At 37.0% G+C, this 14,045-nt stretch overlaps 1 protein-coding gene across 1 annotated transcript in view; it reads left to right on the top strand.

Moving 5' to 3' along the window:
• MDFIC (MyoD family inhibitor domain containing) overlaps positions 1-7,437 on the top strand; it is a gene marked incomplete at its 3' end in the record, with an annotated part of 49,213 nt that extends 41,776 nt beyond the window's left edge. The window contains exon 5 of the mRNA XM_084275701.1: positions 7,190-7,437. Coding sequence (XP_084131827.1) covers positions 7,190-7,437 — 248 coding nt within the window. The remainder of the gene's footprint in view (positions 1-7,189) is intronic.
• Between the last annotated feature and the right edge of the window lie 6,608 nt (positions 7,438-14,045).

Raw genomic sequence — 14,045 nt, forward strand, 5'->3', positions numbered from 1 at the left:
ATTTATTTCTTGCTTATTGAGTGCTACTGTTTGGTCATCAGATTAGTGCTGTTTACTGAAATTCCTTATGAGTGTGCACTGTACTATGAATAGCCTAACATTGCAGAAATATCTGCTGATGATCTCCCCCTGTTTTTAAACATACATGCAATTCTGAAAACCATTTCATAGCATTAAGTAGCATTTAGGCAGCTACATATTATCCTCAAAATCTCTCTACTTGGGCCAAAAATTCCATTGCTAGCTTTTAGAACTTGGTGCAAAGTGGCTTTGTGTCTGAGCATGAAATGCTCAACAGTTTTTGTTAGACAAGGTTGTATCGGAATGCAGTTGTCAGTCGGGCAGTGGGCAGGTAACATTATCCTACAGTCAAACCTGTGGTTTTTTAAGAAGCCAGTTTGAAGAGTGATGTGCTTTAAGCACGGTTTGTATTTTTCACAGAATCACAAAATCTCTAGGTTGGAAAATACCTTTGAGATCATCGAGTCCAACCATAGAAGTCTTGGAAAGTGATTTAAATGTTGTGTAACAATAAGCGAGTGGAAAACAGGTTCTGTAAGGAAAAAAGGTCTTCCCACAGTATCCATTTTATAAGGTCATGGTACAGCTAACATCTGACTTCTCTCAGTACGTGCAGCAATGGGAATGAAAGCTGCAGATCCTAAGGAAGCCTGAGATACTGTAAATTGGCACATTTCATAGTATATTCGTATGTTTGAAAACGAGATCATTTTTCTCCTGAGGCTATACCTGTATTGAGAGTTTAGAATGCAAGCTTAGATTCAAGTTTCCATGTGCTTTGCCATGTAGTTTGCCTGTTCAGGCATTTTAATGTTCTTGATCAATAGAGGTGATCAATAGAGGTGATCATTTGCTATTCTAAAATGCTGAAAAATTACATATACTATGTTTTGCAACCGTTTTTTCTCCATCTAAATAAACTTAGCTCCATTATGTAGAGTGAAATATACTCCATGCAGAACATCAGTTTGTTCTTCCTGGGCTTCTTATTTTTCCTGGAGCGTTTTCCTGTGTGTGGTGAGTTTTCTGGAAGGGGATGGGTATCAGAGGCTGCCCACGAACCCCGTGCATTGCAGGAACGGTGGTGTGATGGTGTGCATGCCGCTGCTCAGTACACTTACGCCCCACCTCTGTGTAACACACACCTTTAAAAAACTTGTGCTGGGGTGTTTTCTCTTTGTCTTGCCGTGCTGCTCTGGCTGTTGGCTGTCTTTGCCATCAACACCATGTGTGCATCCCCGCCACTGCCGGCTCTGCGCTGCCGGCTGGCGGGACGCCTGTAGCACCTGCTGGGGCTTCTGTTCAGGGCTCTGCAGGGGCCCAGAGTAAACCCCCACTGAGGACCTCAGCTGCCACTTTGATTGCGGTTTTGCCCTTTTTGATTCTCACTGTGAGACAGCAGAGTGCCTGGAGATTTGTTTTGAGTTGTCTGAACTCGGTGAATATAGTTAGTAAGAAGCTGACCAAGGTCACCATCCTGTAAGTGAGCTTATTTACCATTGCAGACATGAAAACCTTTTATCATATGTGACCTGCCTGCTTGGTATGAGAGCTTATTGGGTCAGTTTGTGACAGGTTAGTGTCACACATTACAAAAGCCGCGCAGATCCGCCTGTGTGTGTGTTTTCTCTGTACATTTTTCAGTTTAACTTCTGCATCCCTTGTACAGTTTTGATGGTCGATAGCTCTCTGCAAAGTCTGTTTCTTAAGTAGAGCCTGAACTTTTTGTAAAAATGAGGAGGAGGTGGTAAAAGGGAAGTTGAAATAAAAGAAATATATAGATTTTTGAAATAAAAAGTGATGTGTACTGCAAATGGGACAAAAAATAAAGTTGTTTTATTGTTGATATTGTTTGTTTTCCTTAAATGAGAATATCTGTTACAACTGGGATAAGGTATAGAGTGGGGTCCTCTGTGCTTTGAATAACAATATGTAAACAGTTTAAAGGGATTTTAGCTTATTTCTCATCTGGGTATTGTCTGTGGTGACATTTCTAACCTAGTTAAAGTAGATGTTACCTGTACTGTATACACTCTTCAGCTAAATCAATGCAAAGTAGCTGGATGTGTGTGTATGATGTAAGCAGCAAAAGCTTGGACAAGTTGGTTGGGTTTCTATTTGTCTTGGCATCATTTAACAGTTTTGATGAATTTCCCTAACAAATCTCTAACTTTTGGGGATATGCCAAAGAACTAAGGAAACAGCTTTAATTACATAGTTATTTAAAAATGCTGCATGGAATGACCCTTTTAACTTCAGGTCTAACTTTCATGCCAGACAAATTGAAAATTGAAGATGAGCTTTTGTGTCTGAAAGCTCATTTTTTTCCTCAACTGTGAGCTGATCTAATAAGACATATTGCTGTCTACAGAGCAAGCCTATCACAACTTACATCATTCCACATATAGTTTTTGGGAGCTTGGGTCATAATCAAGACATGTGATGCTGTGTTTTGATGAAATCAAATGCATTTGATAAAAGAACTAAGGCAGATGTACTGTTTTGGTTTGCATTTTTTTGTATAAAGTATACCCCTGTACAGTATTTGACACCCTATATCTCACTTTTGTGTAGTGTTGTCCTATTGTGCTGCACTTAGGACAAGAGGAAATGGCTTCAAGTTATACCAGTTGTACCAGGGGAGGTTTAGATTGGATATTAGGAAAAAATAGGAAAAATTTCTTCACTGAAAGGGTTGTCAAGCAGTGGAACAGGCTGCTCAGAGAAGTGTTTGAGTCACTATCACTGGAGGTATTTAAAAGACACATAGATATGGTGCTTAGGGACATGGTTTAGTGGTGGACTTGGCAGTACTAGGTTAACGGTTGGACTTGATGATCTTAAAGGTCTTTTCTAACCAAAGCAATTCTGTGATTCAATTATTTCTAAATTAATTAGGGAAAATTCATAGAATCATATATATATTCTTAGAGTATTTTATGATCCTATGATCCTGAGTTGAAAAAGACCCATAAGGATCATTGAGTCCAATTCTTGGCTCCACACAGGCCCAGCTGAGTCAGAGCATGGGGCTGAGTGCATCGTCCAAACACCTCTTGAAGTCAGTCAAGCTCAGTGCTGTGACCACTTCCCTGGGGATCCTGTTCCAGTGCTCGACCACTGTCTCAGTAAAGAACCTCTTCCTAATATCCAACAACACCTCCCCTGTCACAGTTTCATGCTGTTCCCTCGAGTTCTGTCACAAGTCACCAAAGAGAGGAGATTGGCACCTGCTCCTTGAAAAGCAATGGAAATTTGAGACAGCTGTGGTGTAGTGTGGAAGTCCAAAGAAAAAAACTCATCTTCGTTAATGGTGGGCACGTATGTAATGAGACAGAGACTGATTTCTTCTTTCTCTGTGAATTTCTTTAATGAAAACTTAAACCCCAGGAAAGTTGGGAGTTAACTATTTATTAATAGTACTGCATCATGAACGTCAAGGCAGGCGGAGTTCAGTCCTTGATAAAGTCATACCATTAATTCTTAATAGTATTAGTGTATCTAATGGGAAAAGAATGAGAATTCTCTCTAATTCTCAAACAAGAAAAGAAAGTAAAGAAATAGATCATTTTAAGCCATCCTCTTCATATGGTTAGTGTCTTAAGTGATATTACTGTATTACTTCTTTATCAGAAAAGACTAAAATATATTCAGGGTTTCAAAAAAACCATGTTGGCAGACATTTAGATAATAAAATCTACTTTTTTCCTCCCAAATTCTTTGTAAATATATGAATTTAAGTTTAGTTCCATTTGGATTGATGTGTTCCACTCCTCACTTATCTGCAAAAACTTACTAGGATTTAGATGTGGCAGGGTCAAAGAGTGGAAGTTAATTACAGTCTTTATTATAAACATGTGAAAATAGTTTTGAAATTTAAAATAAACTGTAATTTAAAATGGTTTGGTTTTGGAAGCAGTAAAGAATTCTTAGTAAGTCTTGTGGAAGCAGGGAAGTGTATTTCAGTGGTCTCCAACAACTGGTTATGAAAAATCTGAGGTCATCTCTTTTAGAGTAAGTTTTATATAGCATCTTCTTTGTGGCTGGATTCCACTGATCATGACACCCTGGAATGGCAACCAAAGGAAGTGGGTTTTAGCTGTGTAATTTTTTCTATGGAACTGACAGGCTGCTGTAAGGATATGTGTTTTCTGTAGCATGTAGATTTGTTATTATTACAAAAAACCCCACTGTGACAGTTTCTTTTTCTTATAATTACACCTATAGATAAGAAGCTAAGAAATTTGAGACATACATGGAAGAAATTATTCTTCCACCCATTTTATCCAAATGTATTACAGACCTTTATAGTCACGATTCTGAATTCAGCAAGCTGGGTAGGGCTAGGTTGCAGCATGCTTTGTCATGTGTTAAATAATTGCTACCTGGATAGCTATTAAAAGTCAGTAACATGAAGAATATAAAAGCACAATTATTTCAGGTTTGTCCTTGAAATGTGGATCAAAGTTTATGTGCATTGTACAAATGAGTCATTGCAAGAATGAAGAGAGCAGTAAAAGGTATCTCTACTTTGTCTTAAGTGTTTGCAAAGGTTAAGGAAAATTCTTATGTAAAGAATATGGAAAACTCACTTTGCAATCTGGAGAGAAGGTCATAAAAATAAACACAGGTAAATAAATCCTTTTTGTCTTTCAGTTAGTGAAGAAGAGATGAAAGGAAAGACCCTCCACAAAGTTCCTATCATAGCACTAATGGTCAAAATTTCTTTCTGTGTCTTGGACCATTTTTGACAGCTTTTACATTTGAAATACCTTTATTTAAATAAACGGAACCTCTCCTTGTAAGTACTGATTCGGTGGGGTTTTAGATTAGGAGAGAAAAGTTCTCTTGTCCGTCCAGAAAGTGCTTTCCTAGTGCAGTTCTGTATGTGTAACCTGTAAACTGTCTCTTACCTATCAGTAAATATGTATGTTATCATTTCTGTGAATGTTTATTTCTCTCCCTGCAATTTTACATACCCCCCACATGAATCAAGCAAGATTTGTTTGAGCATCTTATTTTCAGTACAGATACACATGAAGTTTTAGTATGGTGTTTTGTTTAAAAGAATGTTTGTAGAACAATATTTGTTACAGTATTAGCTTCTTTCTGTTGCAAAGATGCAAAATAGTAAAAAACTCAGTTCCTCAGATATGAAGGCTTCTTAGATAGAACTCTGGGCTTCTTTATCTTTTCCCTTCATATTAAAAGAAAATCTGAAAAGAGATTGTACCTGAACAAATTTACCACCATCTCCATGACAACCAGCTAATTAATCGCTATCGGTCTGGCTTTGGTCCTCTTCAGTGAACTGATACTCCCCAGCTTTATTTCACATATCTTCTGGGTTTTCTGTGAAGGTCATTTATTTAGCAACAGTCTTTCTTTGGGAAAAACAGCCTTTTAATACAAGCAACAACTTTCTTTAAAAACAGCTCAATCTTACGTCTGTTTTCCTCTCAGTCTTGCTTCCTGCACAGTAATAGGGAGTTTTCATGGGGTTTTTTTGTTCTTGCTTTTCATGATATTTTCATTTTTTTCTTTTGGGCCTAAGCATTCATTACATATATTATGACTGTAACCACATTGCAGTACTGGTATTTTCAAGCTAAGTTTGGACCTAAATAGTGTAGTAAGTAGGAGATATGATATTTAGAGTAGGCTAAGAGCTCAGGTAGTTACTTTGCTTCTTGGGACAGATTTTGCAGGTCTGAGCCCCTTAGCTCTGCATTGCTGTGAATATTTGTGCTTGCTCATGTAAAGTCATCTCCACATTATCCTACAGTCAAAGGTTTCTGTGATGAGCCAATCAAGACACTCACCGCAGTTACTTTATCATTTCTGACATTATAAATATGCTTCGGAGGTCTGGTAATTGTATTAGTCTTACAAGTACTTTCAAACTTTCCCCTGTAACAGTCTCCAGCCTGAGAACTGTAAGAACATGATGGCTGTAGATGGGGAGACTGCAGCCTCACATAGCAGATACCTGTGATAGGCTGTAGGAACAGGGAAAGGATGAGATGGTGGAGGGTACTTTCCCTGGAACATTTTCCCAATCTTCAACTCTTTGTGGCTAAAGGAGTTCAAAGCTTGCAAGCAAAGAAGAATGAAAGCTGAGGCTAGGAAAGCGGAATAATTATTTATCTGAAATATTTCTTGTATTTTAAAGTTTTTGTTTTCTTTCTAGATGACTCTACCTCTTACAAACTAAATATCTCTATACATATAAATTTATACATGTTATGTGCTTACTAGAGAGGAAAGTGAAAATCACTGGATATGTCTCTCACTCCTGCAGTCTCCTTTTCGCTGGCACATGTTTAGCTCAGTCTTTCCATTTTCCTGTCATATATCAAGGATATATTAATTGTTTGAAGTTATTCCATGTACTTACTCTTTGGGTGCCATTTTTTTTGCACAGTTTGTGGGACACCTCAGTTATCTTACATAATGTAGTAATATTTATGAGAAGGGTAGTAGGAGTAGTTATGAACTCTAAGTTTAAAGTAGTACATTAAAAGGATTGCTAAGAGATTTGTGTGGAAAAGCAATACAAAAATCCATGTTTTCACTGAATGTTTTATATATTGTTGAAAGTACAGAGATACAGATATCATGCTTTTATGCTGGTTTTAAGGTGTGCATAAAACTATAAAGAAAGCAAAAATGTGGCAACTCCCTTATTTTTCTTCATAAGTGGCAAGCCAACAAAACAGATTCAGAAGGGCAAAGGTGCACTGGGAGAGGCTGGAAATAATTTTAGATAGTTTCCTTCATAATATTATTTTTTAATCTATTTTTTTTAATTGCTTTGTGGGCCTGCTGGAAGAAGTTGCGAACAAAGATAGTAGAGATATTTTACGTAATAAATGACTGGAGAAATGAGTCTAAGCAGAGGTTTAGTACTTTGGACTAGCATGAAGTGAAGTGGCAAAAGGAAAGAAACAATACTTAGGCTGCAAAAGTGACCTTGAAGATGGGAAACATTTTTGGTGTGGTATTAAGGTTGTGTCTATTCTGAATCATTGTCTTTCAGCTGTGTGTTTAACATTGTGATATACCTGTATTTAGAATAACATATTAATGATTACTTATTTCTTTTTTTTTTCCCTTGTGTGTTTTGTCTGTTCATACATGACATGCTACTGAACGGGTACATATGAAGATTGCTGTGTTCACTGTATCCTGGCTTGCTTGTTCTGTGAATTTCTCACCCTCTGTAACATTGTTCTGGGACAAGCATCCTGTGGCATCTGCACATCGGAGGCCTGCTGCTGTTGCTGTGGGGACGAGATGGGGGATGACTGTAACTGCCCGTGTGATATGGACTGTGGCATAATGGACGCATGTTGTGAATCTTCAGATTGCTTGGAGATCTGCATGGAATGCTGTGGGATCTGCTTCCCATCATGAAATATTTATCCCTTTTTATTTTATTCTTTATAAAACTGGAGAGCTTTTCTTTAAATACATTTGAAGAAAGACAAGGTAAGGTTTTCACAGAACCAACTGGTATTGCACTGTTAATTCCCGATATATAATTTTTTAAAAAAAACCCGGTCCTCAAGTCTGTATTCTAACACGAATTGTATAGTTTTGTATGTGAAACTCAAGCTACATTCCAGCTTCCTTTTGGCTTTACAAATGGAAGACTTTATTGAAACCGAATTATAGGCCTGATACCGCAGGCTGTATGAGAGCAACATTGCCATTTGTATTGAGTGACAGGTTTTGGTCAGAGAAGAGACTACAGGCCGAAGCCTTAAGTATTTGCCTTTACCTACTTTAATGTTTAAATGCTCGAATGCCTCCGTGCATAACATGCCTTTACAGGCATTCTGAAAAGCGAAATATCTTTATTTCACTTTCTTTGGGTTGAAAGCAACTTTACTCCATTGTTTTAAATTTAATTCAAAGTCAGTATCAGGAGCCTACTGTTGGTTTTGCTGCAATGGTCACATTGGCAATATTTCTTTTGGTTTTGGTATCTCATTGGTTTGAGAGAGATTCTTGGTATTTTCCATTCTTGGTACCGTTACTATGGGAAGATTTGGCGAACTAAAGTAAATGTAAGTTTTGCCATGGACTACGGTACCATAATTTCATTGTTGTCAATCAAGAGAGTATAGAGAACTTAGATTTTACTTCAGCACTAATACTACTTGAAATGCTTCTTTTTAGGAAGAGACTTTGGAAATCTGTGTAGACATGAAATATATCCTTAGACTAACAGACTAATTAATAGACTAACAAATCTTCAAAATTTGTCTATAAAAGGAAAATTATCAGACATTAACTCAAGAATCTAAACCTGCCCATTGGTGGCCCTGTCAGTGTTTGTGGCTTAACAGCCAGTATCATATAACTCAGTATTTCTTCATTGTGTCAGAAAGATCCACAAGAGGATAGCAGAATTTAAACAGGGCATAAAGACCAAATTAAACCAGACTTGATCAGGGAATTCTGTCACTGAATGCAAAAAACAAATGCAAAAATGTTTATTCTCAGATACATTTTAAGTGTATTAAAAAAAAAACCTGTATAAAAAAGGACTTTCAAAGATGTATGCTATCCTTTAAAAATAAAGGAGCATGATCTAAGTTGTTTGAAAAATGCAATTAGCATCTGGGTGGCAACTTTTTCCCTATTGTACCTTTAAGGTTTTTGAGAAGCACCTCTCTTCACCATTGTAATTATGAAATAAAATTGGTTCAACATATAAAGACGTTTAGGGCATTCCCAGATTTAGAGAATAATGGTACCTGTTTTCTTTGCCATCTGCTAGTTTTCCCCCTCCATGCCTGTAGCTCATTAACTTTTCTGTGTAAGCCTGATACATTCTGATCTCACATACTTAAAATTAACTATACACTACTATACACTACGTACTTCCCATCTGTAGGTTGCTAGATCTCATAAATTTAGGCCTTGTTACAAGAGTCATCGATAGCCAATAGCACATTTTTGTTGAGTGAATTGACCATAAATGTCTCTTTCCGCTGCAGTGAATTCAATTTATGCAAATGTGACAAGCTAAAGATCACAGGAGTGTGAAGTTAAGTCAACAAATGGTCTGATATTAACCAAAGCTTCTCCCTGTAAACACTGACTAGTAGTGCCTACTACTGCGAGTTATCACTGAAGGTAACATAGCCAAATCCTCAGCTGTACTAGGGGGCTGGGAGATGTAACATAGCCAAATCCTCAGCTGTACTAGGGGGCTGGGAGATGTTAATATCTTAATATCTACAGTATTGTGGTGCATTGTGATGAGATGCAGATTTACTTAGAGGGTTTCTTATCTAGTTTTTTGGTAGTTACTTCAAGAATTGATTCTTATCATGGCTTGGGTTTTTTTTCCTATATATTGGGCCAGATTCAGATCTGTGTTGCATAAACTAAGTGCATTTCCATTAATGTCAGAATTTCCATTGGTTTATCTCCAGCTAGAGAGCACAAAGATATTATGGTAATAGGCAGGCTAATAAGGAATCATATAGTTAAATTGATAAATTCCCTGAGCTCAGAATCAGGCCCATGGGGCTCAATTATGACTCCTAAAAGTCTGAACCACATTGGGAAGGGGGAAGAGGTGCCTTGGTTGAGTGGCAGTGCCTAGAGGCATTTTGCCTTTGTAAGGCATAATGCCTCTGGGGAAATTGGGGGCATCACAGTGAGCACTGGGACTTGATGCACCTTGGAAGAAGTGTAGACAGTGCTTCGCCCATTGTAGGTCTATGGTTGACACCGTGGTGGTGGGGACATGCTGTCTGGGGCTAGGCCGCACCAATAGCTATCCTTCCTAGTGTCCTGGTCACAGAGAGGTGAATTATGGCTCTTTCTTGCTGATCAACCTTTTGGGGATAGGGAAAAGGACTTCCAGTCTCCTGTCCTGCCCTGATGTCCGTGCCCTGCCAGAGCAGTTCCAGTTTCATGTTTGGAAAACTACACATTTGCATATTAAGCTTTTAGTGAATACTGGTTTTTAGTATCAATTACTTTTAACCACAGGATGATACAGTATTAAAAATAAATAAATAACAATCTAAGGTGTTGTTTTTCTGTATTAGAGTTTGTTTATACAATTTGCTCTGCACAAACCCTTATGGGAACTCAGAGGATTTTCTGTTGACTGAAATTATGAAAACCTGGGAAATGTATTTACAGTTAAGCATTTACTCCCAGTACTGTTAAAATACAAATACTGAATGCTCTGTTCATGCATATATGCATATGTGTACAGGCTCTCACACATGCACACACACACACCACACACATACAGAGACATACTGGTTCTTTTCCCACTTCATTTGCCAAATACAAGGAAGTGAAAATAGTGTCTGTTAACCCTCATAGTGATTAGAAGTATCAAAGTATCGCGGAGAATTGAAAAAAAAAAAGTGTGATTTTTTTTGACATTTAAATGTAATCTGCTACTATTTGTCATAGAGATATTAGCACTTTTTAAAAATGTATCTTTGTAGCAGAGAATATTAGTATGTAGTTTAAGGAATTCCTTTCTATATTTATATACTTAAATTCTGTTTTGTAATTTTCACTCTATAGGCAATGTATAAGCACCTTGTGTAAGTAAAACAAGTGGAATTAGGAGACAAATGTGAAAATATAGTTTAAATAAGAATAAAACATCAGAACCTTGCTGTCTATTTTATAATAGTTCTTGTGAACTTCTACAGTGTTTCAGTATATAGTTCTGCCAACTGGCCCATTTGAAAAAATGGAAACTTCCTATTTGTATTTTATATCAACTGGATGTGCTATTCTCAAACACTATTTTGAAATAAAGATCTTTATTTTGAAACTTTGGTATATCTTCCTCTGTTCTTGCCCTTTTAGTCTTCTGAACAATAATCTTGTGCCTTACTTGTGGTTTTTCGCTCATAACACTTGCTGAAAGCTTTGGCTTTTGGGTGACTTGCACAGAGGGGGACCCAGTGTAGGTGAGTTTTCTTATGTACGGAGTTAAACCATCTCAGGCACTGGAAGCTGCACAAGCATGAATCTCCAACGGTAAAAGAGTTTGTTGTTAAGAGGATAAATTAATTCCTTAGTTTAATTGTATTAATGAGGTGGGATTCCAGTAATAATTAAATTTGATCAAAATTAAAATTTTTGTCATACATCTCCTGCAACAGTCTTCAGTTTGCTAGAAACAAACTGAACACGCAGCATAGGCAGTTCATAGTATTGCAGTAGACATATTAAGGTCTAAAGGATGCTGTGGTCTATGAAACAGAAGGCTTACACACAGTACCACTATTTTAAACTGTAGTGTGTTTTTAAAATCATTTAGTTTAAACACAGATTGAGTAGCCTGCTTTATCTGTGATTTCAGCAAAGATTTTTTTCGCATTGGCTGAAGCCAAGTGTAAACATGCCTATACTGCTTTTAAACTGCAGAAACCACGTCTAGAATCTTTAGCACTATTTTTTCTATGTCTACTTCAAATTTATTAAGCATTCTACCATGTCTGTGTATATGTGTGCCCTTAGAGGGTCTAAAATAATTGTGATGTCTCCTGAGGGTATTACAGAGGTAATATTTTAAAATTGACAGAAATTCTGTGCTTGAATGTGTACCATGAAATCTTGCTGTTGAGACTGTGTGCCAAACTTCTTGTACAAAATAATTGTTCATGAAAGAGAGCTAATAAACACCTAGACAAATAGCACCATTTGAGACTTATTGCAGGTGTTCTAGCAGGTATCTGTAATACATAATATTTCTAGAAATATTCAAGGGATCACGAACAACATTTGGGAGCTTTTAAATTGAATATTGACTATTTCAACCACAGTACTTATGCTACATTCTGTTTGTGGAATTTGGTGACTCATTGCTTTTAGAAAGTAATCTGAATGAAAAGCTTTTCTGAACTGTTCACACATTTAATAAAAAACCACCCTCTAAATGATTGCAATATTTGATGTATGGTCGTGCAGAGAAATACTAATTGTGGTGCTGTATTTCCACAGTAAAGGTCCTTTGGTAAGCATCCTTGTAACTTCCTGAAAGGCAACAGATATATCTGAAATCTTACTCCTAGCCCCAAAATTAAGTTAAAAATTAGAGAAGTATCTCCCTGGTATCTTCTTTCTGTCCTTCTCTCTGGATGTGAGTGTGCACACCATGTGCTGGAAGACCAGGTTGTGATGTTGGTGACAGTCATAGCTCTAGAATCCTACAGGCATTAATCTTACTCTTTTTCCTACCTTCTAACCCTTCTGCCAGTTCCTTTAACTTCCAAAGAGGGCAGAGGCACCTTAGCTCAATTTTAGCATCAGGATATTGAAAGAAGTTAAATAAAAACAATACCCTGCACCCACTTCCGTGATGCACCACTTCTCTGTGCTCTGTATCCTTGAATGTGAAGTTGATTGCTTGTATAAAATTCACCCTCCTCATAAGCACCTGCTTATGCTATTTACTAATGATTTGGTGCTAGTCACATGAAAGGAAGGCCTTTCTCTTCTTTAGAAGTTTTTGATATTATGGGCTATTTCTGTAGCTGGAAAGAGAGACATTTCTCTGAATTTCCTACTGCAAAACAGACAGATGTTGAGTTTGATTAGGTGATCTTAATCTCTACATGGTTTTTAGTGTATCAGTTCACCTCACTTAAAACTTAATTTCATAGAACACTACAACGCAATCCTGTTTGCCTCCTTTATGTATGTACATTATAGCAATTGTTAGTACATTGCCATTCAATACTCATTAAAATGGGATGTTAGGTGAAAGATTGTGTAATACCTTTCATACCTTTAACAGTATCTTACTAATTTTTATTCTGATATGCATATGCTCTTTTAACTGACGAAATACTCCACTATAATTGAGGCTCTTTATATCATCTCAGTAGGGTACGTAATTGGTGCCCAAGCACCATACAATTCCTCTTCAATCAGTGGTGTAGGCTTCTGCAATTTGTCTCATCTCCAAGTTGCACAAAGTGACCACACTGTGAATACGCTGTACTCCAACTTGTATGTGTTTCACATTACAATCTTTTTCCACAGTACCTACCTTTGTTCTCCAGCTTTATCACAAGGTGGTTTGTTTGGTTTTGGTTTTTTGCAATCTTTGGTGTTCAAAGAGAACAGAAAGGGCCTTTATTATGGAAGTCTAGGACGAGACCGAGATTTATGTTGTGTTGCAAATTATTTCTTCATTTTTCCTATGTTCACTGCTATCTGCAATTTGTAGCCAAATAGGCTTGAAAAAGTGGTATCTTTGGAACTTCGGAATATATCTAAGTAACTGCAGCTCAGTGGTGATTTCTATTTGAATATATGAAATTCAAAATATTTTGGATGTGTCTTGCTTATTCAGGTAAAGAACAGAAAGTCCTGTTGAAGTGGACTCTGCAGAGTTTTGGTCACTGGCAATCTTCAAAGTGGTTCTACTCAAAAGAACAAGACCATTACATTATTTTAAAATTAATACCTTTTACAGTGGCACATATATATAAAGTAGATATTAGATTCTGTGCTACTTTCAATCACTGAAGACTAGTAATATCAAGCTTGGAAAAAGAAATGTATTAAGAAACATGGGTTTGCTTTCCTCCCTAGTAAATGCAACTCCATTTGTCTGTTTCTTCATGTGAAGAGGAGACACCTTGATTACATATTTAATGTAGACTAACAGCAGTGGTTTAGAATCCACAATAACTTCAAGGTCATTATGTGTGGCGTGTGAAGGATAAAGGGAAACACAGTGCAAAGATTCCACTATTGTCGACAACTGCTGTCTGCATCAGTAATCTGCTTTGCAACTACCAAGCTTTCATGGGGTTAAGTTTAAGAAAATAAGGTATCCATGACTGAAGTTTTATATTCAGTCTTGTTTCTTCAGAAGGAATAATTAGACGTATTTACACGATTACATTTTAGTAAACTATTGTGCCAGCTTAACTGTAACACATATTCGGGTAAAAGTACATTAAACAGCAATCCAAAAGCAATTTAGCAGCTGAAGGCATTATTTTCTATCTAAT

This window comes from Gallinula chloropus (assembly GCF_964237585.1).
Source record: "Gallinula chloropus genome assembly, chromosome: 1".
In the NCBI taxonomy this organism is placed as follows: Eukaryota; Metazoa; Chordata; class Aves; order Gruiformes; family Rallidae; genus Gallinula; species Gallinula chloropus.